This window comes from Labrus mixtus, chromosome 6 (assembly GCF_963584025.1).
Source record: "Labrus mixtus chromosome 6, fLabMix1.1, whole genome shotgun sequence".
Classification (NCBI taxonomy): domain Eukaryota; kingdom Metazoa; phylum Chordata; class Actinopteri; order Labriformes; family Labridae; genus Labrus; species Labrus mixtus.
Window position 1 is genome coordinate 11,259,856 of NC_083617.1, and position 27,991 is coordinate 11,287,846.

At 40.8% G+C, this 27,991-nt stretch overlaps 2 protein-coding genes across 6 annotated transcripts in view; one reads left to right on the forward strand and one right to left on the reverse strand.

Moving 5' to 3' along the window:
- ctbp2a (C-terminal binding protein 2a) overlaps nucleotides 1–8,478 on the forward strand; it is a 68,424-nt gene extending 59,946 nt beyond the window's left edge. For 2 of the 5 annotated variants that reach the window (XM_061039980.1, XM_061039977.1), the window contains 7 exons: nucleotides 1,143–1,287; nucleotides 1,952–2,158; nucleotides 2,368–2,582; nucleotides 3,921–4,051; nucleotides 4,217–4,344; nucleotides 5,032–5,155; nucleotides 6,776–8,478. In XM_061039980.1, the coding sequence (XP_060895963.1) occupies nucleotides 1,143–1,287; nucleotides 1,952–2,158; nucleotides 2,368–2,582; nucleotides 3,921–4,051; nucleotides 4,217–4,344; nucleotides 5,032–5,155; nucleotides 6,776–6,959 (1,134 nt within the window). In that variant the 3' untranslated portion in view covers nucleotides 6,960–8,478. Of the gene's footprint in view, nucleotides 1–1,142; nucleotides 1,288–1,951; nucleotides 2,159–2,367; nucleotides 2,583–3,920; nucleotides 4,052–4,216; nucleotides 4,345–5,031; nucleotides 5,156–5,428; nucleotides 5,545–6,775 lie in introns of all 5 variants that reach the window. The other 3 variants (XR_009673269.1, XR_009673270.1, XM_061039978.1) reach the window with 3 other exon arrangements.
- A 1,649-nt stretch (nucleotides 8,479–10,127) lies between these two features.
- On the reverse strand, nucleotides 10,128–27,959 carry zranb1b (zinc finger, RAN-binding domain containing 1b). The gene is made up of 10 exons (XM_061039962.1): nucleotides 27,657–27,959; nucleotides 25,514–26,580; nucleotides 20,972–21,159; nucleotides 18,358–18,511; nucleotides 17,391–17,462; nucleotides 15,942–16,140; nucleotides 15,214–15,334; nucleotides 14,701–14,830; nucleotides 12,143–12,372; nucleotides 10,128–11,944 (listed from the first exon to the last, which is right to left on the reverse strand). The coding sequence occupies exons 2-10, from the start codon at nucleotides 26,484–26,486 to the stop codon at nucleotides 11,726–11,728; spliced, it is 2,286 nt and encodes a 761-aa protein (XP_060895945.1). The 5' UTR covers nucleotides 26,487–26,580; nucleotides 27,657–27,959; the 3' UTR covers nucleotides 10,128–11,725.
- Nucleotides 27,960–27,991: the final 32 nt, after the last annotated feature.

Consider the following 27,991-nt stretch of genomic DNA (forward strand, 5'->3'; position numbering starts at 1 on the left):
TTGATTTCAAATCCAGAGTCTGCCAAGTCTGAGACCGAGACAGGACAGAGTAAAAATGCTTTTGATTCCAAGACGAGACCAAGACCTTCAAAAAGTGGTCTTGAGACCAAGACAGATTCCGAGCACTACAACACTAGTTCCTCATATGAAACTCCCTCTTGAATAATAAATGAATGGCCATGTTATTTTACGGTACTTCTTTAAAAGTCTGTAAATTTCACTCGGTGGACTAAGTGCAGTGTGTTTCTTTCATAACGGGCTTTTTGACCTTTGCAATATTCATGATTCCATATTGGGAGGTGCACACGTCGTGACATGCCAGCACACTGCAGAGAGATTTTTACATTTTTTAACTAATTAAAATAATTTGCTCACTCTTTTCTGCTTCATGTAAACTTTCTCTCCGCTCCGGATCAACAGCCTGCTGTTGATTCATTCTGTGTCACTTTACAGCATCTTCTCCAGCAAAGTCTGCTGCTGGCCTGTTTCTCTAAAGTAATGAGATTAACACAACAGGAGAGCTCTAACCTTGGATTTAGCTTTCTTCTACTTCTTACTACAGCTAGCTCCAATAAAAAAAAAAAAAAGAAAGTGTATGGAAATTCGTGGCTATACTAATCTGGCTGGATTACTTTAATTCAGTTAGGGAGTTGTGGATTTAAACCTGTTCTTTTGCAGCTGTGGCTGGCAGAGCTTCTCGGGAGCTGTCAGTCTACTTTACAGCCTTGCCTGCAATCACTCCAACCTTGTTTGCAATCAGCTTGAGTGACAGTGTGACTGAAACCAGCTTTGGCAAACACTCATTATAAACACACAGTCAACCACTCATATTTTAGAGAACAAATAAACAATCAATTTGCATTTAGATGAAGAGCAGCGGACATAACTTAGGTTCAAAAAAGTTTTTGGAAGCTTTCTCGTTCATGCTGGCTCCGAGTCGGTGCTCACGTAACGCTCGGTCTTGGAAAAACTGTCTCAATATGAATGCAGTGATGTTATTGATTAAACAATACTATTGTTTTATTTATTACATTAACACAGATTTATATGGTCTAACATTTGTTGCACAGAAATGTGATGCAAGTAAAATACTGATGTATTAAGGTAGTTAATACTGAGTATTTTTTTCTCATCTCCTTTAGGTGCTGAATGAAGCCGTGGGGGCCATGATGTACCACACCATCACCCTGACCAGAGAAGACCTAGAGAAGTTCAAGGCGCTGCGCATCATCATCCGCATCGGCAGTGGCTACGACAACATCGACATCAAGGCTGCAGGGGAGCTGGGTGAGACTGAGGGACGGATAGACCCTCATCATACGAGGATGGAAATGAAAATAAGCAAGGAGGGGGGCTGTACCTGTCATGAATACTATCAAGAGAGAAAAGAAGAAGAAAATAGAAGTTGTTGATTTTGTGTAACGATGTTGTACGTTTGAAAGGCTGCCACATGAAACAGCTCACTCTATTGCCTGAACATAAACAACATATGTAACAGGAATGATGAGCCACTGTAAACAGAATAAGTAATGGAACTGTTTGCATAATATGCAGAGCAGATGCTCCAACAGATATGAAACTCTCCCTCAGATTCCCATTTGGCCCCTTCAGCATATGTTTGGTTTGAAAGCAGGATTTAGTGTGATATCCTCATTATTGTTGTTTGCTGTAAAACATTTCAGCTCACTGACATGGACTTTTTTCATTCATGATCAGCCGTTGTATTCCCTTTAAATTTAGTTTTATACGCGGCACAATCATAAAGAAATAAATTATCTTTGTGTTGTTTTTTTTTTATAAAACTGCACGTATATATCTTCAAAACAGCTGCATTCATTATTTAATAACTTTTGTATCTACTGTGACATGCTAATTTTACTTTTCATCTGAAGTATTGATGTTATCGCTGTGATATCAGCTCCAATTGTCTCTCCCGTCTTACCTTTTCCAGGCATCGCAGTGTGTAATATCCCCTCAGCGGCTGTAGAAGAAACAGCAGACTCAACAATCTGTCACATCCTCAACCTGTACCGGCGAAACACCTGGCTGTACCAGGCTCTCCGGGAGGGCACGCGGGTCCAGAGCGTAGAGCAGATCCGAGAGGTGGCGTCTGGGGCGGCCAGGATCCGAGGAGAGACGCTGGGCCTCATTGGATTTGGTTAGCTGCTTCTTTGACACATTAGTAACTGAAACTTCAGCATGTTAAAAATGACGGCATTAAGAGAGAATTTGGTAAAAAAAAAAAAAAAAAAAACAGAAACAAAACATATTGTTTTTGCTTTCGAGAGAAGGTTTGGATTTATGTTCCAGCTGACCTCCTTAGTGTCTCTCTAAAGAGTTTTTTCTCCCCTCTCATGCCCCCCTCAGGTCGCTCCGGCCAGGCGGTTGCGATGCGGGCCAAGGCGTTCGGCTTTAACGTGATCTTCTACGACCCCTACCTCCAGGACGGCTTGGAGCGCTCGCTGGGCGTTCAGCGAGTCTACACGCTGCAGGACCTGCTCTACCAGAGTGACTGCGTGTCCCTGCACTGCAACCTTAATGAACACAACCACCACCTCATCAACGACTTCACCATCAAACAGGTACGGCGGACAAGATCATCTGAGAAGCTCAAAGTGCCTTTAACTTTCAAAAAAAAGAATCAGCCTAGAAGTAGCTCATGTTTTGCTCCAAAGCAGGCTGCACATTCTTCTGGGTAGGCTAATGATCCCTGAAGGTTGGTAGCACAGCTTTTACCCGGTGACTGTTTACTGATTTGGCCAGCTGCTGGCACTCTTTCGCAGCAAGCACTCCTTTGGCAACTTCCTACTTTCAGTCTGTTAAACAACCTTTTCAAGGGTATGAAGATACTCAAATCAAGAACATGCAAAGCATCTCTATGATCCATTATAAGAGGGATGTACATATGGGGGGTGGTCGTGACATATTTGCATTATTTACTGTAATTATTGTTTTTCTTTATGGGTTAAGATTAATATGCATCACTCTGAGGTCACTGTGACCCAAGCAATGCCAAATGCGTGTCTGCGTAACAACCGAGGACCACATGCAGTCAAAGTGGGACATTGTGTATGTTCCTCACTGGATATGAACCAAGCATGCTGGCTTTGAAGTTGAAAGAAACATCATGCCTGTTCTCTGGCAAATGTATATTATGATATAAGCCATGTTAGGGTTCAGATGGTATGAATGTAAATCTTCTCTGCCATGTAATCCATCATACTTCATATATTAGTATGTGTATATATATAATGACCAGCAAAGGAATGCCACTGACAAGCCAACTCACTGTGCCAACCAAGTTAACCAGCCTCAGTGAATTAGCCGCTAATCTAACACCTGGGTGTATTTTATCATCAACAGTTTTACATTTAAGGTTTCACACAACTTGAAACTGCTTTTTTTCCTGCCTGAAATAACGCTGAGTCAGAAGATTTTTTGTTCCCCTAACATGCTTATCACAAGAAACACTTCAGTTCTCCACTTAGTCTTCGTTGTCTCTGCTGCCATCTGCAGGATATGACACGAACTGCAAGTTGTGTTAAATTCAATGGCTGATGACATTTAAACTATTTCCTTCTGTTGAAATTGTGCGCTGCTTTTTAGCCTTCCAATGGAGTGCGCGTTCTTCTCCATCATCACCTACGTTCTTGTTTTATGTAAAGCCTTATTCTCTTCTGAAAATTTGAAGGGATTAGTGTCGTTTGAATGTTGCCCTTTCTTTGAAAAGCCTTTTGTTTACTTGTCATTCTTGATTTGAAAAGGATTTGTTTGGGTTTTATAGAAATGTCTTCCCACGCAGCAGTGGTTCAATGACAGCACTTCTGACAGCACTTCAAACACACACATCTCGATGTTGTATCGCTGAGAATATTGAGAAAATACACATTTTATGGCTGTGCTGCTGTGTGTGTCCTTAGATGCGTCAAGGTGCTTTCCTGGTCAACTCTGCACGAGGGGGTCTGGTTGATGAGAAAGCATTGGCTCAGGCCCTGAAAGAAGGCAGGATACGGGGAGCCGCCTTGGATGTCCACGAATCGGAGCCTTTCAGGTTGACATTTCAGTTTCTTATTAAAGACATTTTAACCATACCGTTTTATTTGTTGGTTCAGTAAAGAATCTCAAATATTTTTAAACTGCTAATGCAACAGAATAAGTGAGGAAGTTAAAATCCCTTCAATTCATGGTCTTCTTTTCTTTCTGTTTGTTGGAACAGTTTTTCCCAAGGTCCTCTGAAAGACGCCCCCAACTTGATCTGCACCCCCCACACAGCCTGGTACAGCGAGCAGGCTTCTCTGGAGATGAGAGAGGCCGCCGCCACAGAGATACGCCGAGCCATCACTGGTATAAAGACATGTTTAAATACCCACACGAACACGGCAGCTAATCAACGTAAAGTTACGGTCATAGTGGGAAGCTCTGATGCTACTTTAATGTCACACGACTGAGGTCCAGGTGGGAGGTCATGGAAATGTAGAGTATCTCATTAATAGCAGCAACTGAAAAGACAATCGATAGTGAACATCAGGAGAGACATCAGGCCACATTTCAGGGAAAATGGCACACTTGATCATCCGTTAGCTGCTTTCCTTTAGCTAACATCATTTAACCACTACCAAGCTAACCGTGTGAAAGTTTTGAATGACATTGAATCATCAAATAGTAGGCATTCCTTGCTTATGGTGAATTTAGCTGCTAATTGGCCGAGTGCAGACACAAGCTGTTGTTCCTAAAATGTAGCCAACATCTTACAAGCTGTTTGAATTGGTGGCCCTATCAAAATGTTGAAGCATGTTAGCTAGTGGGTTACCAAATATGTGATTTCACTTGGCCAGATGTTTTTTTCAATTGTCATTTCAGTTGCTGATCAAGTTGATAATGATTTGTCAGAATCCCTCAGCTATATTCCTAAAGCAAAGCAATATGGCATAAAAACAGCGTTTGAGTTTCTAACCTGAGGATGATGAAGCACACCACATGTATTTTTTTGTCTCATCTCACCAATGTGCAATTTCTTTCCTCCTGACGCAGGCCGTATTCCGGACAGCCTCCGAAACTGTGTCAACAAAGAGTTCTTCATCACGGCGGCGCCCTGGGGGATGATGGAGCAGCAACAGCCTCAAGTTCACCCTGAGATGAATGGTGCTGCCTACAGGTAGGAGGTGGAATTATGTGACCCCTGCAGGCTACTCTGCACAGATAACACCTGTGTCATCTCAACACCTGCAGGAGATGAGGATGAAAACACACTGGGGGAGGGTTAGCTTAGATGTTCAAATGTATACTTGTCACAAATTCTGACTTTGTTAACATGAATATTAGGTTGGGTCCTATTTTTTTTTTTTTTTTTTTTTTTCCTGGCGTATTTACGTAGAACTTGGCCCAAATGAATTGATCCCATGTTAAGCTTAGGCTCTTCATTTCTCAGTTTTGTCTCAACCAGAATGAACTGCTTCTCTCACACAGCCGAGTGAACCAAACCATGGTACAGGCCATAGCATCGGGGGGAATGCAGGACAAATTATATTCCTAATTCTCAACCAGGTAAATGAATACTACCACTGCTGGCCCACAGGCCAGAGCAAATGAACATCATTTATGAAACCAAATCCCATTGAAATCTTGAGAGGCTTTTTCCTGCTTCACACACTCCTAACTCCCTTGTCCTGTAACTGAACCAACTCTGCCAATCTCATGTCATCAATTCCCTGAACCTCCCCCTGACTCCAAGGACCACTCTACTGGTGGTGACTGGTTTCTACATTTAAAGTTACATTTGACACATTGGAAATCAATACACAATTAGTAGTCTTTCATAAGAAGTCAATGGATTTAAATAATGAAATAGCTGAGTATGAAAGAGAGCAGCAATGTTTGAGTGAAGGAGCTCTTAAGTGAGAAGTAGCGTGAAAGGACACAAAGTGGTGTCACCAGGAGAAAAGCACAGCTGCTCTGTGGTGATGCATAATGGGGTCGACCTTCTAGTCAGACCTTTACAGACAAACCTGGTTCATTATCAGCTGTTTATTTTCAATGAGACACACACACACACATTTTCCCTTCTGCCTCCCTTTAATAAAGGATTAGGTTACTTAGTTAGTTTACTAGTTAACTTACTTTAATTGTTTTAATTCTTGTTCCGTCAGAATTCATTGAGGAGTCCCTTTTTGTTTTCTACTTGTACTACATGTCTGTAAACATGTGTTTACTTTCTCACTTTGGGTTATTGGGTGCAAACTGAGGCTGTATCTGCATGTTTACAGTTTAAATCTACATTACATGAAGTGTGCTAAAAGTAGAGGGGTATCTGTTGAGAAATGACGTATGGAAAGGAAAGTGAGATGTTCTTTTGTTTAGGTAATTTGAGTGTATGACATTTTAAAGTCCGTCCCCTTCCCTGAATTAAGACCCTGCCATTCCCATGTATTACATTAAAGCTCGCCACGCTAACCTCCGTCATTTCTTGTTGTTTCATAGAGGTCATTATGCTTTAAAATTCCACCAGCACTAATATGTTAAATATTCATTACTATGTTGAAAAGAACATTATCATATGAAGTTGTTTGAAATTTCAGATTTTTTCAATTTCAAGTATTAATTCTGATTTTTTTTAAACTTTTGAGTAGTAGTTTCTCCAGACAGTTGTGCATGGGAGACACACATTTAAGTTCAGCTTTGAAAAGAAAAAACAAATAATTTCTGATATGTATAGAATGTTGAGTCATCTTCCTCTGCTAGTTGTCGTGCGTGCTCATCACCTCCTGTCCTCCTTCAGATTCCCTCCTGGTGTGATGGGTGTCGCCCCCGGTGGGATTCCTGGACCTATGGAGGGATTGGTTCCTGGGGGAGTGCCCATTGCCCACACCCTGCCCCCTGGTACCCATCCGTCACAGGCCATCTCCCCCAACCAACCCTCCAAACATGGCGACCCGTTGAGAGAGCACATGAGCGAGCCGTAGGACTGCTGCTGTGAGCGAGCAGCGGGGACAGACTCAAACAATGTAAACTACAACAACAACAAAAAAAAAATCTCAGAAAACTTTACCATCAAAAGCATCCGACTTTGACTTCAGCCATCTGAACCCACCAGCAGACTGCCTGCAGGGCAACGTTTCACACAGTTTCTTTTTGTATGAAACTATGAAGCCCAAGTGAGGACAGCGGATGTTAACACAAACACACACATGAGCTGCCACACTGAGATGGGACTGACCGTCAAACTCAGACTCCTTTCCTCCTCCATATCTGTTTTTCTTCATTTATGTTTTGATCTTTATTTTTGGGTATATTTCAGGGAGATTCCTCCTCGCCTCTGGGACATGTTGACAGTTCCACGTGCAGGATGGAAATCTGACCATCCCTCCCCTGTTTAGAGGAAGAACTTGAAGGGATAAGGACTTCATTAACTATCCGTCGACTCTCCCCTTCTTTATCAGTGTCACCCATTCCAGTGCAAATATGTCTTGTGTTATTTTTCTATTTTTATCTTCTGTTTCTCTTATGTTATGTGTTTCTGTTTCAAGTGAATATCTGTTTTTTTTTTCTGTTCTTGGAGTGTGTTAAAATGAGTGGATTTACACTTACATGTATGTTATGCAGACGAGAAAAAGTAAACATCTGCCGTCTCCCTCCCATATATGGACGCCACCTTAGCTCTTTTCTAATCATCATGCTGGTGGCCCCTGAATGTAAAGACAAGATGTGGGGCAGTAAATGTGGTTTCCAGTTCCAGGAAGAATATTAAGGCTTGTGTGGTTTAAAAAAAAAACCCCACTACATTTTAAACCAACAAAAAGAGAAGAAGAAGAAGAAGAAGAAAGAGCATCTACCACTTGTGGTTAGGTAATGTACATTGAGCCTAGATGAAATATTGCTGTTGTAACTTTTCCAACTCTGGTGAACTGAGGTACCTAACGTATTTGGTAAGTGTCCACAATATCTGTTGCACCCAAAGGACCCACAGCACCAGCTAAAGAGGTAGGGAAAATTAAAAAAACTATAAATGTCTCAGGAAAAAAATGACCATCAAATAAGTCCAAAACTGAACAATGAAGAAAATTCTGGAGTTTTGAATTTCATGTCCCTTAATCTTTCTCCATTGTGGATTTTTTTTTTCTATATCAAATGTATGTTTTTGATGTTCAAGGTTTTCAGTCCTGTTAGATTTGTATTTTTCCCCGTTCAAAGTTCGTAAAACCATAGTCTTATGTGAAGGACTCCACCCTCTCCTCCACATAGTTTCTTTTTTGTTTTTTCCGCTCTAATGGAAGCCAGCTGTGGCTCTTGGAGGCATCGAACCCTCTGGGGACAACAGCAGCCACATCCATCCCATTTAGCCCCGTGACGTTAGCAAGAGACGGCTGCTAGCAGATTGTTTGGTTTTTAGTGTGAGTATTTGTATTTGTTTCTTGTACAAGGTGAACATATAGCATACAGTGCAGCTGGAAACAATAAATAAAGTTTACTGTTCTGATTGATGATTGGTTACTATCTCTGTGAAATGTTTGTGATATTTCTAACTGCTTTAAGACCTTTTAAAAATGTTTTTTTTTTTTTTAGCTCCATAGTCAGTAATATAATACTTTGTAATTCAATCAGACCTACAACAACTTCCTCTCTTTCTTTCCAAAAGCAGTAAATAGAGGTACGTTTTGGATGGATAGATGGACGGACTCTATTGTGGTGTTACAGCAGCCAGTTGTCAGAGAGTTTACAGATTTATTAAAGGACAACTTAGAGCGGATGATCCAAAAGATCCATGCCAAATAAGGTATCAATCCATAATTTATATATAGATGCACTTTCATCTCTGTCATCTTTAAAGTCTCCGGGGGGAACAGGCATATTGGATGCTTCCTGTAGCCAGTAGGATACAAAGGACATTCAGCCAAGACTTCCTTTTTCAAGTTCTGGTCATTGTCAACAGTCTGACAAGCAACCAAAAGAAGCAAGCACACAGTTCAAGTTGAAAGACATGCAAACTCTGTCTAGAGATATTTTTAATGAATATGCTGATTAACATATCTTGAATTATGTGTACCTTATTATAAATGCTAACACTTTTTTATACATATTTTATGCCTTATCTAATAAATGTTATGTTACTGATGAGGTAAAGAAGTACTCAATACAAAGTACACAAGTTATGTATAGAGTTCCTTTCCACCTCTGTTCATCAGTAAACAGCATGAACTGGTCTGGAATCAGGGGAGAATTTAGAATGGAACCATGGGATGGAACACATAATGAACATATTCTACAGAAGGTTTTTTATAGACTGTAGGATATCGATCAAAGTTTATTTCACGTCAAGACTTTTGCCAGTAAGCCACAGTCATATTCCAGAGCGACATCCCTCGAGTACAGAAATAAGAATTTAATCTAAATCATCGGTGAATCTGAAAGGTAAGCACGTCATTTTATTTTATTATAACTATTAGCATTTTTTAGATAGCACAGCTGAAGAGAGACAAGACAATTTCGCAAGATAGAGTTGTGGATGCAGGTAGCAAAGCGAGGTCAGATTCAAACCCACGATGGCTGCGTGGACTATAGCCTCTATGCACGAGGCGCGTGACTTAACCATTAGGCTATCGGCGCCCTTTGACCCAACAGATAAACTACTTAAAGGTAAGCTACCTCCCAAAGTCGTGTATTTTAGCCTTGAGCTAACACATACAGCTACTGACTTGTGCTCACAGTCAAGCGTTGATACTATTGGGATAATACTACAATAGAAGCTCCACAACTATTTTTAACTAGTTTACATGAAAACAGCAACTCACTTTTTCAATTTAAAGGAAGTGTTGGTATAGGGCATTTAAGTAAGTAGCCTACTGTGTTTACGAGCAAATTCGATGTAAAAAATCCCCCAAGTCACCATGCTACATAAAAAGTACTCAAACCTTTTCTTTACATTTAGAAAAATTAATAAAAAATTAGACTCGCTTGTACGAACGTGTAATATATTTGTAATCCACTAGGAGGTGCTAGAGAAATACGTAAGGGATTGACTTCAATAAAATTAGAATTTGTGGTTAGAATAACAGATAAAGTTAAAAGACCACAAACTGCAAATAATTTGATGTGAAAGTGTGAAAATAAAAAAAATGTCAAGACAGTAAACATTTTAGTTGGACATTCAAAAAGGTTTTCCTTTATTTTTTTTTCCTTATTTTGCCTGTTCTTTGCGTTACACTCTGTATAGTGAAGTCAGGCCTAAATCCACAAACCATCATGGTCACAACTGCAACTATTGCATAAATACAAAGCAACATACAGGTGATGCGCGCAGAAACGTGTATGACTTGAATGATACACAGAAGAGGGTTACAGTACACAATGGCCGGGGGGGGGGGGGGGGGGGGGGGGGGAACTAAATGCAAACATTCACAGCAAAAAAGAAACATCTCATGTTTTTTCGTTTGTTTTTTCTGTCAGCTTTGGTTTAATATGTTGCAGTCTCACAACGACCTTATTGAAAAACTTAAAAGATGCTTTGACTTGATGACAAACAGGGGTTACAGAGGAGGTGGACAGATGTGTACCATGAGGGTGACCTTGACAACAAATGCTATGAGGAACAAACAGGACAAAGAAGACAAGTGTACTCTTGGTCTCACTCCTACACTCGTCTGCCCAAAAAAACAAAAGCACCAGATTTTAGGCAATCAGATGAGGTACTAAATTGCACCCAACAACGTAAGTAAACTTTTCACTGATGGTCATTGTTGGTTCTTTCCTCACAGCAACAGTGTTTCTGTGCAACATGTCTTCATCAAGATCAAGAGAATAATTAACAAAACCACAAAAAGGAGAAAAAAAAAATATACAGAAAGCTCTTATTAGCTCAAAATATTTCTCCAAACAATAAATATGTCGAGTAAGTTCAGAGAGGAAAAACCAAACACACACACAAACACACACAAAAAAAAACTTCTCAGCTCAATCAGCCTGAAAAAAAGGTAAACCAAAGATCCAACATGAATGTTCGTGTGCTAAACTGTAATGAGTGTAGTTCTGACTTGTAAAAGAGAAAAACCTCCCTTTTCAAGAGCTTCATATACGACTTTGATTCAAGCAATAACTGTACTTATATAGAAATGTTTTAATAAATGTGCAGTGCTTAGTAATAAGGATTTAAGTCATTTAATATTACACAATCTCTGGTTGTCTAAAGATGATTTTTATTGGCTTCGTCCCTGCCCATTCAAAAAAACAAAATGCCAAAGAAGCCAACTCTTAGTCAACTGGAAAAAAAACGTCAGAAAGATCAAATTGGAAGTGTGCTTTAGTCAGTGCCCACACTGAACAGATATAAAGTGTTGATTTTAATCATTGCTGGTATATTTCCTTATAATCTTTTCAACAACCACATGCATTTACATCTATGGATAAAGATTCCTTTTTTTCCTTTACATTTGAAAATCAAAACAAATCAATGGTCATTTGCATTTGAGAACCTTTATTCTCTCCCCAGATCTGTGCTGTGCAGCAGTGGAGTCTGTCAGTTTCATGTTTGTCATTAAGTGTTATGCCTGTCAGTGCTAAAAGAGTAGCCAGTGACTTCTGTCGGAGGTGGAGGGGGGTTTGGGGGAGCTTTTGGTTCCTGGTCCTCTCCTGAAGGCTTTCACAGTTTGTCCGTGTCAGGAAAAGGAAAAAAAAAAAAAAAACTGTAGGAGAGAGGAGGGAGAGGAGTCCTGCCCCTCCCTCCACTTCAGTTTCGTCACTCATCATCGTCATCTTCGTCCTCCTCGCCGTCAGACAAAGAGGCGCAAGGGCGGATCTGCCGGTAGCCGTCGAGCCACTTCTCCACCATCTGGGTGACGAGCGGGTGGTTGCGTCGGCGGGAGCTTTTCTGGAGAGCCACCAGGACGCCGCCCTCTGTCACACAGCAGTCCAACCACTCTCGCAGAAGCTTCTCCTGCTGCTCTTCATTACCCATCTGAAGGACAAGCAGAAACAAATACAGCCATCAGAGGGAGTCATATCAGTTGTCTTAATTCAGGCTAACATATTTCTGCTAAAGCCTTTACCACATTTAAAATGAGATACATTTTCCACAAAATGTTCTTTTTAAAAACCTGTGAAGCTTCTGACAAAACATCAATCATAACTTTAATTCAAAAGGAGGGCTTCTTACTTCCTGGGCTGAGAGGAAGTGTATGTGAAGCAGCTTCCTCTCGCTGTCCACCAGTGGAAGAAACGTGACTGTCACGTCGTCGTCCGTGTTGAGGTTGGCGCCTGCGCCACGATTGTCAAAGCCGTCGTTCTCCATGGCCACCAGTGCTGAGAAGTGGCCCCGCGTGTAGCCCAGAGCGATCGGGCTCTTCCAGCAGAAACTCTGTTCCCACAAAAGGGGCAAGTACACACCTGGAAGGAGAGGAGAGAGTTTGTTTTTATCATTACACAAGAACACTTTGTCCATGATATTCTAAAGAGCAGAGGTGGAAAAGATTAGAGACTTTGTCCACTGATAATGTGCACATTTATTTTGTTAAATGCTCTGTGAATATCTTTGCTGAACAACAAATTTAAGTGTCATTACTTTTAAATTTAAGAGCCATCACAATGGGTGTAATGGCATGGAGTGTGGTGCTGAAATATGAAAAGCTATTCTAAGTGTACAAAAGGATTGAGTTACATCAATTTGATTTATTACTGTTGTATTTGAAAAACCTATGTAATTTTTTTTATCGTCTTCTGACTTTGCAGATTGATGTCTTCATTTTAATGACTGCATACATCATGAGTGTTTCAGTTTATTTAAGAATAATTAATCTGGGTTTATCTCTTTCATAGTGGGAAGTCTAATATGAGCCTCACTGGTGTAACGCATTATCTCTTATCTTTTCATACCATTTCATTATTCTTGGTCTGGTGGTTTTGTTGCCTTCAAGGAGCAATATATAACTCTGACACCTAGCGTTTCAAACAGGTACTGCAGTCCAATTTAAACCATTTCAGAGTGCCGTCTCCCTCTGCCCCCTCCTCATCGAGTCTATGTGCGTACCTTATTATTTACAGTCTATGGTTGTACAGGTTGCCATGTCGCAGACACTCAAGCTTCAGTGTTTATCCAGCTCTGCATCTGTCTTGAAACTTTTCTGCTTTCTAACCTCTCTCCATTTTTCAAAAGCATCTCCAAAATGTATCCTAGTTTTACCACGTTTCTGGCCATAGAGCTTATTAGAAAAATTAGGATGCTTTTACAATTAGTTATATCTGAACCAGTTTGATTGGCTGCTTCCATTGCTGCAGCTCTTGATGGTTTGCCTGGCAAACTTTGAGATTTTTTACAAAAATGTAAAGTGCGATACAAATAAAAGGAATTATGATTATTATTATTATTATTATTATTATTATTATTATTATTAAAATAAGGGGCAATGGGCAAAATGGTTTGTGGGGGTGCCTTAAAACTGCCTGCTTCTCTGGTCAAAAACAAACCATTCTGCACTGGAATCAAAACTTAAAAGGAGGACATACTGGCTACTGCACTGTTCACAGAAAAGCCAGACCTTTAACAAAGCATGTTTCCTTAATGTCTGAAGATATAATAAGGTCATTTATGATTTAATTCAGACGATATCTTGCATGTTGGACCTTGAACATTTTAGTGAAAGAAAACAGTTTACTTGAGGAATAAAAAAAAGTTGAATAAGTATTGATGAGTCATATTTTATCAACAGTTCTATTGTTGTGAAAACCTGAACAAGAACTTAATCTAATAAATAAGTTAATTTAAAAAGTATGCAGTGATGCGATAGAGCAGAAGCATAAAGTCAATAAAAGTACTGTAGCATAAAGCAGAATACTGTAGCAGAGTACAGTAAATATATGTCTATGAATACCCACCACCAGAGATTTCCTACCATGGTGAGTCTGACATGCTGGTTATAAACAGAACAGTGCAGAAATGATGACACAAAGGGTGTTATTTTTATTCTGAATGAATACCTGTGTAACTGAAACCACAGTTGGGAGAAAACCTGTGTTTAGCTACTCTGCTCTCCCAGTAACCACTGTGGTTTTACTGGGTTCACTTGGTCCCCACTTTACACTCAACTGCCCTCCCCTCCCCTCCCTATAGGCGCCCATATGCACGCCTCCCTCTGCGTGTTTTCCATTGGCTCCTGGCAACAGTAAATCACAGATCCATCAGACTTTACCACAAGCATGGCCATTACAGAGCACTTTCATCAACCCCGGTACAGCATCGCTCAGCAAGCAAACTGAGTCCAGGCTGTTTTAACTACTCGCCATAAACGTCGACCCGGCTCTAAAATCTCCTCACAGGATTGTTTGACTGCAGTTCTGATGGTTTACACATGTTGAAGTGTACCTCTTTGTGTGTATGTGTGTGTGTGTGTGTGTGTGTGTAACACTGCATGGTATCCCAAAACAGTTCTAAATGTGCTCCTATGACAGCGAGTGTATTTTGTTATGTTGCTGCTGTTATTTTGAGCAGCACTGTTCAAAAATACCCCTTAAACGACAGACATAACACAGATACATGATGTAAATAGCAATTACCAACAGATCAGAGGGGCAGTTATTCCAGCTATGTTAGCTATGCAGACACATGTAGGCTGGATCTATTTCACAGAGGAAGTTTAGTGCTTCTACTCCCACAGGACTGGAGCTCTGCCCTCAACATTTTATCACCAAAACAACACGCAGTTGGTTCTCTGCTCTCACCTTGAAATCGGGTGTATCCAAGCGTTTCGCCACGGAAACTTTTGTAATACTTCACACCGTAAACAATAATGGGCCTACGAAGTATGTGTGCAAGAACGAAAATGTGGGTCTGCTCCAGGCTGGATCCCGGCTGTGAAAGAAAACACAAAGAGGGGAGGGAAACCGTTACTGAGTCGGTGAAACTACAAAGAAAGGAGTCATGCACACTGTACTTTCTCTCTGCCAAGTGTTAAAACATTATAACACACACAATTACTGCACCTTCACGCCCAGATGTAATAACAACCCTCCCAAATACTTGGTCTATTAGGTAACGCGGAGCAGTGAGCGGCAGAGAAGTGCTGATGACAGACAGGATGCACTTTCACAGGGCATTACAGATTAAGTATACTGCAGTAAGAGCAGTAAAGCTCCTTGCATAATTCATACAGCAGTAGTGTGTCACATTTTGTGCACATCCAGCTCCTTGCCTCTGTGCATGTGTGTGTGTGTGCTTTCATGCATGTACTGTACCTGACTGGCCAGGGAGAGGATGAAGGCCCAATCCTCCTGCCACTGTTCCTCCTGTAGTGAAAAATGTAGGCCAAAGCTTTGGGAATACCACGACTCCCACTCCTTCCAGCGTGTGTAAAACCTGCCGACCACACACACATGAAGACACCTGCTATTAGGTCTGTGACATGATTTGACCTCTCTGTGAAGACGGGATGGTGACTGACAGTCACTGCATTGCTCCTTAACTGCTGTGGTTAAGCTAACATGATGATTACTCATTATATTTGAATAGTAATTTTCTCACTGAAATGAGAACAGCATCTTAGAAAAGACACAAGTCACATTGAGCTTCTATGTTCATGTTCTATTTAAATCTCTCTAATATGTGTCTCCTTAAACCAGACAACTCCAATCTTGAGACTGTGGAATTTAAGAGTTTATCCCAACTTCTTAACCTGAGCTCTATTTCAAACATCAGCATGTGATGCAAAAACATAACGTGAATTTAAAGCTTCATCTTTTTTCTGTGTCCCTGACAAAACTTAATATACTCACTTCTAAACACTTTTGATAAAGCAAGTATCAACGGATGTTTGGTGTAACCTAATGCAACAAGAATTTGATGAAAAACACATCTGTTTATTAACTCGTCTTCAATATAGATATTTAAGATTTACGGCACTATTCAAATCACATTCCCGAAAATATTTATCTGCATCCCCAAGTTCCTGGTCTGCAGGCCTCACCAGTGAGAACAGTCGTGAAGGCTGTCGTGGAGGGTCTTGCGCAGCACAGAGTCCTTGTCATAGATGCCCCACGTTGCCTGCAGCACAGAGTCGAGGAGACAGTCCCCGGCCGTGCGGTTCCACAGCGCGTACAGTCGACTGTCTAACCTCGTTCCAAGCTCCAGGGACCAGTTTATGATGGGAGACTCCTCCTCAAGTTCTAAAAGAGAAGGGAGATCTCATTGAAACATTGTACTAAGATTTTCAGAGTGTGGGATCGTGGTTGTTGAGTGTCCATAGGGTAAAAAAAAGTTTCAGAAAGTAAGGCCTAAATACACGGTGGTTGTTGTTTATGGGGTTAACCATAAAACACAACACTTAGCATGCTGATTTGCTTTATGAAGCTCAGTCTCTTTCAGCTCTTTAGTACAGAGTCACAGCCCATCATGAGACAAAAACAGCATGCTGCTTTCAACACTCGAGCAGAGTCTGTGATGGTTGAATGCTTAAAAAATCTAATTGATTGTTGAGTGAGAGTGTGAAAATTGTCAAAGCGAAGACACTTGAAGACGTCCTTTTGTTTGACGGTAAACTGATTTATTTTGTAGTTATGCACAAAACACTCGCAGGTAGTGTAGTGGTTAAGTGCGTGCCCCCCCCATGTAAGGAGGCTGTAGTCCTCCACCACCGGGTTCGAATTCAACCTGCGGCTCCTTTCCCTCATGTCATTCCCCACTCTCTCCCGATTTCTGATTAATATCTAATTAAAGGCATACAAATCCCAAAAAATAAACCTTAGCAAAAAACACACAAATATTCATTTAACTGAGCAAAATTTCACCGGTCATACTTGCCTTGCCTTGGGATTTTCCTGAAATTGCACACTCACCGATCACTATGCATAAATTGGGGAAAGGGTTTACAGGGCCAGGTAATTTGATTTTAAAGCAGTGTTAACAGGCCTTTTGTAATCCCTAAATCTGACAAAAGATAAAAGGTTTTCGGCTAAGTAGGGCATATTAGGGTAAGGTATTGTGCTAAAACTCATTAATGAAGTGCAAACACACCCACACACTTAGAGAGGATCTTGAAGGTGAAATCAAGGGTCTCTGTCTCGCTGTACCTATACTGCAGTGCAAAATACTTGACTTAAGGCTGGTTCAAATAGACACAAATAATTGAGCTGAGACAAAGTACAATCATCAAATACAGATCAGAGAAACCCCTAAACTCAATTAGGCTGATTAGTGTAGCAGCAACTGCTAGACAAGATAAAGACAGGTTGCCTTGCTGAGTGTCACACAGATCAGCAAAACACAAACAATATAAGGCCTTCTCATAACATCCATCTTTCATCTTGGATCAGTCTTCTCTCTCACCCAAAGCAACTGCATATAGCAGTAGTAAGATAACAAGTAAGCACAGGATGTGATGGGTGTTACTGCAAATTATGAAGAGTAGACAAGTCACCTTTTTGTACGTCTCGATCCAACACCTCATCAAACAGTTTTTCCTGAACTGCTGGGGGCAAGTCCTCTATGTCTGAAAAAAAGAAAGAAAGGTGAATGATATACACCAGAAGAGGGAGGTTGTTTGAGGTGACTCGGTTGCAGGGTAAGTTCAGTCTTACTTTTTTGCACCTTATAAAATGGATGCATTGATATCTCCTCGAATAAATAAGCAGCAGCAGAAAGCTGAATCCACTGACGAGGCCAACGAGATGTTTTCTCTAGACCCAAGCCATCATAATGTTTTGTGTTTTCCACAATGGCCATTGGCTTTCTCTGCATGCTCTGAGCTCTTGTCCACACAGTAGCTTATTCTTTAGCTAAAATAAATGAATGCATTGACTTTGTGGAGCTGAACAGAATGGCTTTCTATAGTGGCCAGAAGCCAATGTCTGCATTGTCCTGAAAACACTGCCTAACAAAAATCCTTAGCTTAGCTACAAGCTACAAACCAAGCCACAAAAGCAATTTCACACAAAGAAATTCAACAGAAAAAGCATCAAGTGCATGTAATTTTACAGAGCAGAAAAAAATCAAAAATATATCTTGGTAATGAACAGGAGACATGCATCGTTGGCGAGCTGATATACTCAGTATGCATGAACAATACTCAAACAGTTAGCCAGAGGTGGCCTCCGTCTTCTGGCAGTTGGAAACAGACAACCGTAGCATTATGTCCCCTCAGTATTCGAACAACAAGCAATTTCATATGCCACAAGTAAACAAAACAAGCATTCTATCACACATTTGGCAAGCAGAGAGGACGGCTAGACTTGGCTTCTGCAGCTACAGAGTTTTTTGTTTCTCTGACCAAACACAAAAAATACACACCGTCTGAAATGTATTTTTACATTACTCTTGAAACAGGAGTTCTTTCAAGCCCATAAAGGGTTCTTGTTTCGGTCACATTAGTTAATTGAGGTGCTGACCTGCTGGCAGGGTGAAGGTCACCAAGTCAGTGAGGAAATAACAGGTGAAGTCTCCCTTGCGTTGGTGAAGAGAGGCTGCTACCTCACGCCGGATCTGCTCTGTAAGCTCAGGACAAACCATGGCAGGGATACACTTGGCTGCCTGCTGAGAAACCTGCAGAGACGGGAGGATAATGGGAAGGAAGCATAATCTAAACAAACAGAATTCATATGAGACAAGCTGAGAATTTCACTGGCAACTGCACAATAAAAGTGTTGACATGCAAAATATGCATTCAAACAGCCAAGGGCTTCAGCTGCCTGGGACCTTTTCACTTACCACTTTAAAAAAGTAGGTTTCTAAGATCAGATCAAAGATGTTCTTTGAGATACAGAAAGCATCTGTGAAGAACCCTCTTATTCTAAAACATTATGGAAAAGGCTGTGGTAGATGAGGAGGCAGAGTTTGAACCAATGAATGTTTAAAATGTTAGAAAAGGACCATAATCTCAACGTAATCTCAGATATTCTGCAGTTAAAAAAAAAGATCTCAAATCAAGAAAATTAATCCGGATGCCATATAAAAAAAGATTTCAACAGTGACTAAGTTCTCGGGGAAATGTTTTGTTGCAGAAGGGACCGTTTAAGGCGAGAAATGGCTGCTGAACATTAATTTGGGTTTTAGGCATACAGTGAGAACATAGTGGCTTCTGAGTGAATTTATTTCTCTATCATGGTTAAAGACTGACCACTTCAAAAGGCCTTCAAATGTTTTGTCTTGGAGGGAGATGACTTTGTGACCTAAGATAAATTAACTTTCATTACTCTAATTTAAATGACCTGAAGGATAAGTGCAGGTTAAGAAATGTTCCTGTGTAAGATGTTCAACCAGATAGGGATCGTTTTGGGGTATGATCCAGTGGTTACTCACTGACCCTCCTTGGAAGAGAAACTAGGACAGAGACTGAGAGTGGGTGGTGAGGTGCGTGTGTGTGTGTGTGTGTACAGATAATCTGGCATCATAGTGCTGATGGCAAGCAAGCTGCAGTACATCTCATGTACATGTAAACTGAAGACACACGTATAAGCTTAGTAAGCCTTTGTGTTATATCAACAAACTGGATGTAAAAAAACAGATTCTACATAAAATATTTGAACAGCTATCAAATGGAGACAGGGTGGTGATTTGTTGTATGAGGCCTCTTCTCGGTGTGCAGCTGAATTCCAGCCTCTTTACTCCCACAAACTCGTAAGCCCCTGTGATTCTTCCTCCTGGTTGATTCATACTCTGTATAAAACATGGACGCTCAGTCTCTGTGACATCACCCATTGGTTGCTGAAGCAAACTTTTTTTGCACCAGGTTTTAAGCATGTTTATTTATGTTGTAAACATGGCTTTGTTAGCAATGGTGTGTATGTGACTTCTGGGCTTTTGAAGCCAACCTTAAGTGGACACTGCAGGTTTGTGCGCTTCCAAGTGGACTTCTTTTTCCACACTTGAGGTTGCCACTTGGCTTGATCTCATCTGATGCCAAGATGAAGAAAAAACTGAAACATCTCTCAAACATTTCTGTAATTATACTATAATTTAAGATAGCCTCAAATTTCTATTATTTGCTTTAAACCCCATATTTAAAATATAAATCAAACCTAGCCATGATAATATCATTATGTTTTTTTTTTTTATTGCAAGAAAACAATCAAAACACAGAAAAAACAATTACAATGAGAACAGGCCAGTGAAGACAACAATTTTCAAAACTAAGTGAACGTTTGACTGTGTGTGTGTGTGTGTGTGTGTGTGTGTGTGTGTGTGTGTGTGTGTGTGTGTGTGTGTGTGTGTGTGTGTGTGTGCGAGTGTTGTGATTGGCTCTTGTGGTGAGGGCTATGTAGGAGCAGGATTTTGAGGTTTGAGAGAGATAAAGAAAAAAAAGGAGAGGGCTATCTATAATAATCATATTCATGATCAGAATCAATTAGTAACATATCAATGACCATAAATATTTATAGCATGGCAATAACAAAAATGCTGCCAACCTAAACCAGACTTCAGGTACGGTTGGATTGTTACAGTCCAGGAAGGTCAAACAGGGTACCACGTCACAGTTTCTTTTCTTATGATAATTTTATTTTTGTCAGAATTTTTATTATTTATTTGGCAGTTGTTGTTTTTTATCTTAAGCTTTGACTCAAAATCTCTCTTGAGGGGACTGAGCTTGATCCCTTTAAGAACACTGTCTTCATAAACTGAGGAGGAGGCCTGTTCATCAGGGGTTGTTGCCATTTGAACTGATGATGTATTGGTAGAAATATAGGTTGAACCTGCTATCCTTTCAAATGCTGCCTGTCCAAGAGCATGGCTGAGGAGTGCCCTGAACTGGGTCTTTGTATACAGTGATGGGGCAATATACTGCATATAGTTATCACATCAAAATGCAGGTGGAGTGGAAGCATGACAAACAGATGTGAGTGATAAAATGTGTGATTGACATACGGACCAGCACTTTTGATCAACCAACCGGTGTTGTAAGTGGTAAAGCCTAATGTCTGGTCACAGTGTAAACAAGATTCCCTTCATCAGTAAATACTGTGATTACAGGTGATTCATGTAATCTTATTGGCTGTCTGTACTGACCTCAGTAAGTAACACAGCCAGCATGTCCTGCCTCTGGAAGCGGATGGCGAGGTGAACCAGCGTGAAGCCATCGTCAAACGCTGAGGACCGGTTTAATAGACGCACCTCGTCTGATGTAAGCTGTCGTGCGATGTCACCACCCGATGACTTGTAGGCCTCCACAGCTGCCAGGTCACCTTCCACAACACCTTTCAGTCAGATATGGAGACACAGAAAAGGTCACATGTATGAATAACATTTAAAAATAGTGCCTAAAGACTTTATTTGTTTATACTTTTACATGACAGTGTGACTTTTACAGTGTTTCATAAGAACACTAAAAGAGTTTATGGGGTACTTCACAAAAGTAGTTAAAATATCAACTTCACCGTATAAAACAGATACAAATCATATTTATCAACAAACTGAATCTGTGCAGAGGACATTCTGTGCTCAACCAAACAGTATAAAATAATACAGATCAGTATGTCACAGCTGTAACAGCTTCAAGACTTCACTGACTTTGAAGTCAGGGGGAGACGACAATAGGGGGCCACATTGTAGGCTGTCAGTTATTTTTTACCCTATTAATCTTAAGTCTAAGATTTCTTAGCAAGAGGGCTGAAGTCTGAAGGATTATTTGTTCAGTCCGATGCAGGTGATTACTTCAAAAAGTGTTTTCTGTCTGACAGCGTCACTTTAAATCAACCACTAGCACACAAACCAAATTTGCTAACTTATTTCCCAAAACAATCAACAATCAAACTAACCAGCATGCAGAAGAAAACATAATGCTGACACACACTCAACAGTCTTTTTGCTCTGAGGCTAGGATGCTAAGTAAGTTATTTTCACAGGGATCCATCAAAAAACCTTACCCTTAAACACAGACTGAATACTGGGATTCAACTACTTATTCAGGGGTAAACTCATTCACATTGGATGCTCTGATATGAACCAATTTTTAGCCATATCCAAGATTAAATAGAATCTGATATTAGAAAAGGTGAGGAGATGTGTTAGAAAATATATTCATGTGTAAAAAAAAAAAAATGAAACAATCATGAAACGGTAGAGGACAAGATATTTTTAGTCAGACTCCTACAACAAGGCACCAGCAAAAACACACCGAGAAAGGTCAACTGAGAAGAAGTGAACAAACCACTAACTCAGTGAGAGACTTTTATTTTCTGATAAAGGGGAGCAAACGATTTGGACAAGTGAGCTATAACGACAGAATCAAAATGACCGAACCTCAAAATTTGAATAATTTTATTTCTACACAAAATCTCTGTCCATTTCTAGCATTTACAGGAAAGCTGTCTATGCAGTATTCTCTCGTACATTTGACAGCATTAAAACACTGCTGTGCTTTTGTTCTCACGTCAAAGGACCACACACAATGCTCAGCTGCATAATCTGTGTGTGAGTAAGACCGAGAGCGAGAGAGACATGGAGTGGGTGGAAGGACTCACTGTGCCATGTAAAGTTGGCTGGCACTGTACGAGATGAGGAGAGAAACTATACACAATAGCAGCGCAGTGTGATAGAGAGGGATCACAATCACTTTCCAAAAAGACACTCCATTAGTGTGGGTGTGCCTGCAGCCCTGCAGTCAGTACTGTACTCTTTTAGAGAGCACAAAAGGTGCAAATACGCCAAAAGGTTCACACTTAAAGACAGGCTGATGAGACGGCACGGATCAGGCTGGTGTATTCCTCCACACACTACATGTCCTTTCATTTCAGTGGAAAAAAGAAGAAACAGTCGTCAGACAAATGTTCATTATTTAAGGCTTGTGATTGGTAACTTCTAGTCTGCTACACCAGTCACTCACCATTGAGTTATACACCACCATGTGAAGTTCTCTCTTACTCACATTTAAGGATTAACATTGGCATAAATTAACCACATTGCTTCCTTCATCCTTTTCAGAAAAAAACCCTCTGCCTCTTTCTCTTCTTTTTTTTTTTTTTTTATCTCTGCACTAAACGTTAATGATGAGGTATTTGACCTTTATCTTGGAGCAAGCAAAATAAGGTGCAAAATTAATTGAACAGTTCCAACAATAGCAGTTTTTTTTCTGTCATATGGTAGGTAACGGCCTCAGGATATTGAAAAATAAAACCTTATTATTTATACAGATCACATGATTATAACATATTTTGCCATTAGTTAAGGAGTTCATTTTTGCATCACTATAAATATTTTCAGTTAGAAAATGATTCAAATCACGATGATATAGTCCTTGTTGCAGTCAGAACCAAACAAACTTGTGTTTCTACATCGTGAGGCGAAGATTTATAGAGAGTGGGGAATTTCTAAACCATTATGGAAGAACATTAAATAATTGTTTTGTCACTTACTTCAAATTGAGCAAAGAAATTGCAGCTTTTCTGCCATTTAGTTTAATTGCACTTATACTGCACTTTTAATATTATTTCGAAGTCTGTATTTTAATGGTAGTTACACTATCCCCCGACAAGCTCTGCAAAATATTTGATTCTTAATGTATTTTCACTGGGCTATCTGAATTAGCCATTTAATGTGACACCACATGCTGCCAAAAATGCGGTCAATTTCATCATTTTGAGATTCCGCTCTTGTGATTTGAGACATCAGATAAGACATGTAGTAATAGGCTTTACTGACTCACCTGCACAGAAAGAAGTAAAGTAGGATAACTGATAAAGAAAACAAGTATTCTGTCTGAATCTGATTCATCATTAGTTGTGAGGATAAAAGTTTTGGACCCAGCGTCAACCCAGACCTGATAGACAGCAAATCAAACAGGGAAAACAATCCTGCAGTTCCTTAAAATAGCAGGAACACAAATTATTCAAATGCAAACCCTAGTTATCTTAGTTATCAAGTTGTGTATTTGTGTTTGTTATCTGACATTTCTTATTGAAGACAACCAAATGGACTAAATATCATTAATCATCATCATGCTTTCCTGCATAGGTGTAACCAAACATGTACGAGTTGAGATAAAGGAGTTTGTCTTGGCTCATTCAAACAGCCAAAGACGTATTTATTTTTTACTTTCATTGCATGGTTGTGCTATTTTTAGTTGAGCGGGTTCCTTTGGGAACTAGGGCATCTATCAGAGCTGTGAGCCCACTATTTACAAACACCACGGCCGGGCTGTATGTCAATGACAGGGAAACCTCCCTGGCAACAGAGGACAGGCTCACTGGTCTGTACTCAACCCAACTGGGCTATACTCTCCCTCCCTCCTCTGAGACTGTAGCTGGGTCACACCTTATTCACTCACTCACTCACTCACTGCTCCCTGATATCAAACACTAGTGAGTCATTGCCATCATTTGTTGTGTTGGGGCCAAGAATCCAGACTAGTTACATTTCAAAAAATTTGGTTAGTCAAAAGACAACAATTTCAAATAGTTTTAACATATTGTTCAAGTAGTTTATCTGCATAATACAGTTTTTAGTCCTGCTATTCAACTGGGAATATTTGCTTGCTTGTTTTTTTGTGTTCTATGGTAGTTAAGTAAATATTTTTGGGTTAAGGATTGTTGGCAATACAAACCAAACAATATGCATACTTGTCTACTGGCACGCTGAGAAACAAACAGTTGAGGGTATTTTCCCAAGACCAAGTGAGTAATGGATAAATCAAGGAAATACATTTTTTCCACAAAGAACAGGAATTTGGTGGCAGAGGGGTTAGACATTTGGCACAACCAAAAGTATGAGAGATTTCCTTAAAGGGACAATTGAAAAGCAAAGGACACTTCCGATAAGATATGAAGAGCATTTTAATTTTAATAGGCTAGAATAAAAATCACACCCACTCATGTCAGGATTTCAGACTACTTGAGACGTAGTCCTAAGGGGACACACAGCTCAGACATGAGGGAATTCAATATGTCACATGCAGTTAGAGACCCAGTGTCAGACCAGAAGCAATAAAACTACACTGATGCTTCTGTGACATTTTCACCACATGATTCCTTTGCTCTAAGGACACTTAGAAAATGATACACCAATTTACCATACCACATGCTTGCTTAACTGGGATTTAAAAAATAAATGTGGCTTTCAATTTTTGGCTGTCAGACACAGCAGTCAACAAAAAAGATTGAGAAAGGACTGGAGGTTGTGTGGGTGTGCAGAACAAACTATGTAGGCAATGGCGGAGGCCGGCGAAAGAGTGAGATAGTGTTGAGAGAGATGGGAAAAACCAATCACTACTTGTTCTTTAAATGTTCATTCTCCCTCCTACTCCACATTCAATACCAGTCTACAGTGTGGGTGGCCAGATACATGGAGTTTCTGTAGTGAAGTTTTGCAAAAGCTGAATGCAGGGGATTTCTAAGCAAATATGAAATCTGACTCATGGGCTATATAACTGGATTGCAATTAATTTCCTTGCAGATGTTTTAGAAACAAATGCTCTAAACAAATGATTTGGAAAAATCCCTCTATGGCCCCCTTTCCCCTTATAGCCTGCCTTACATCATTCAGTTGACTCATTACCCAGTACACAGTTAAACAAAAAACAATGAAGTTGATGAAGCACATATTCTTTGAACTCACCGACACAGGCATTGAGGAATAGCCAATCAGTCCTTCTCATCCTGTTCTTTATCTGCTTCAGTTTTTTGAAATCCACCTCCAGCGCCTCTCTGCTTCCAATCCCAGCCCCTGATGCCACTTCAATCCTCTGAAAGTCCATGTTCACTTCTGACTCCTTTTTTGTTGTCGGGGGTGACCTCCTTTGGCTGCTACTACAACCCCCCAGCCCACCTACCACACTCCCTACTCCTTGCCCAACCACATGTCCAACAACACCCCTCCTGTTGTCTCTGTCCTGTTCATTAAGTTTGGAGGAAGGTTGTTGACTCTCAGGCTCTGACGCTAGTTCGATGGGTTCAGCTAGCAGACTATTCGGCCTCGGGTGGTCACAAACCACACACTTCAGTGCCTTGGCCCAGTTCTCGTAAGTGCAGGCAGTGCAGGTCCAGTGTTGTGTGTGAGTGTTGAGCCTGTTACGGTCATTGTATTCCTCACATGGGTCTGTAGTTGTGGCTGGGGGAGCAGGACGGCATCCAGAGCTTGAGGTCTGGGGTGATTCCGAGGAGCTGCGGGGCTGCTGGGTATGAAGTCCTTGATGGGCTGCATGTTGTCGATGCTGCTGTTGTTGAGCCTGTTGCCTATGGCACAGGCACTGAGTGCAACGGATGGCTCGAGGCCAGTTCAGGTAGGTGCACATGTGGCATGACCACTTGCTACTAGTCTCAGGTACGTCAGCAATGCGGACACGGGGTCGAGCGCTCGAGTCTGGACAAATAAGTAAGCTGGAGCCCCCTTGGGACGGGCTGTTGCTGAGGCCTGCAGGGTCCCACTGGTGCAGACCGGCATCCAGAGCAGGACTGCTCTTGAAGGGCTCCTCAGTAATGATGGCACTCCCGCTGGGCCTCTGAGCGCGGCACATGGTGCACTTTATGGCTGACGGCCAGTTCTCGTATGTGCAGTATTCACAGGCCCACTTGGCAAGCGGCTCGGTCATCGTCGCACCACCGCTAAGCGGGGCTTCCTGCCGTTCAGAGGGGTTCTCAGCTCGGCAGATCCACTCTTAAGGAGATCACACAGCAAGCAGTCCACTGGGGTGTAACAGACATAAAAAAGAAAATAGAAGAAAATAAATGATGTAATGCTAAATAAAAACACTGAATGCCACATAAGTTAAAAAAAAAAAATCATTACTCAAAGACAAACACTCTGAAATAGTTAAAATGTTTATGGATTCACTTAAATTAACATTTCTGCAATGATACAAAAAGTGTTACAACTTCTGAGGTATTCATAGGTAAAACTCTTGCTGTCATTACAGACACCTGTGTCCCTGATCATTTACTGTCAAACACTTGCAAAAGACTACAGTGCGGTCTGCTCTTCATCTGGCACTCATCTGCAGCAAAACATTCAAAGTAAGTGACGTTTAAAGAGACCCACAAGACAAACACCCGAGGGCGAAGATGCAGGTGACACATACAGTAAATGACTCGGACCAGGCAAATGGGCCCTAACAGAGCTGGGTAACAAGAGACAAGGACATAATGAAACCAGATACCCAGCAGGGGAAGCGCGTGACTGGTTAAGACACTTACAGATGCACTGAAATTGAATTCGCCCCCAAAGCAAACAAAACTATTAAAGACCACATGTGCCCTTGTTTTTAAACCATATTTACGAGACGGAAAGAGATCACAATAATTAGATAACGCAAAGGCAAAATAGTAGGGTTGTGTTTACACCACGCCTCCCGAGTTTACAAACATTTTATTTGCGAGTAGCAAAAACAGGAACGTTTTCATGTTTAACACTTAGACAAGGTGGTTCAACCTGTTCACCAGCGACTAGCGACTTGTTAAGTGAATGACAACAAAAGGAATTCAGTTGTAAATAAACAACAAACTGGGTTTTTCTTCCAAATGAGAAGTCGGAAAAGAGTTCAGTTAATTTACAGGCTAGCTATAAACACTGTGTATATCGTGTTAACAGACCCACAGTGGGAGCTCTCTAGTAGTTATCCTTCATGACAACCAGGCAACACTCGTTCTGTTGCCAGCCAGGAATTAAAGCCAAGCTAGCAGGCTGCTCGCTAACATTACGGGATTATGTAGCCGTTTTTAAGAGGGCCCTTATCAACTCCACAAGATAACGATGAAGCGCTTACCTTTGCTTTGCTGTGTTTACACTCCTCGGAGCCAAAACAAATGGAGCTTCCTCCAGAAAAACCCCAACTCCAATCCGAACTCAGGCTGTTACTTGGCCGATACTAACCGCATATTTACTTCTTCTTCGGGGCGCCCGTTTAGTTGACAGTTGAATGTCCATACATACCGCTGAAGAAGAAACCCCCCCCCCAATCCCGTCCCTCTGCCGTTTGCTTTTACGCTTTTAAATCATTTTTTTTATCCTCTTCCCGATTCCCACCACAAAACTGACGGGCTTTAATGGCGGCACAAGGGAAGGAAAGCAACCGAGGCAGAGCTAAAAAAAAAAAAAATA

What these genes read in the sequence shown, in the direction of transcription:
- zranb1b (XM_061039962.1), bottom strand. Translation starts at nt 26,486, where the DNA reads ATGACCGAGCCGCTTGCCAAGTGGGCCTGTGAATACTGCACATACGAG. An exon ending in GACCTTCACCCTGCCAGCAG is followed by an intron (nt 17,463 to 18,357) that starts GTCAGCACCTCA and finishes TCTTTTTTTCAG; the next exon opens with ACATAGAGGACTTGCCCCCA. An exon ending in TCCTCTCCCTGGCCAGTCAG is followed by an intron (nt 14,831 to 15,213) that starts GTACAGTACATG and finishes TTTCTTTCACAG; the next exon opens with CCGGGATCCAGCCTGGAGCA.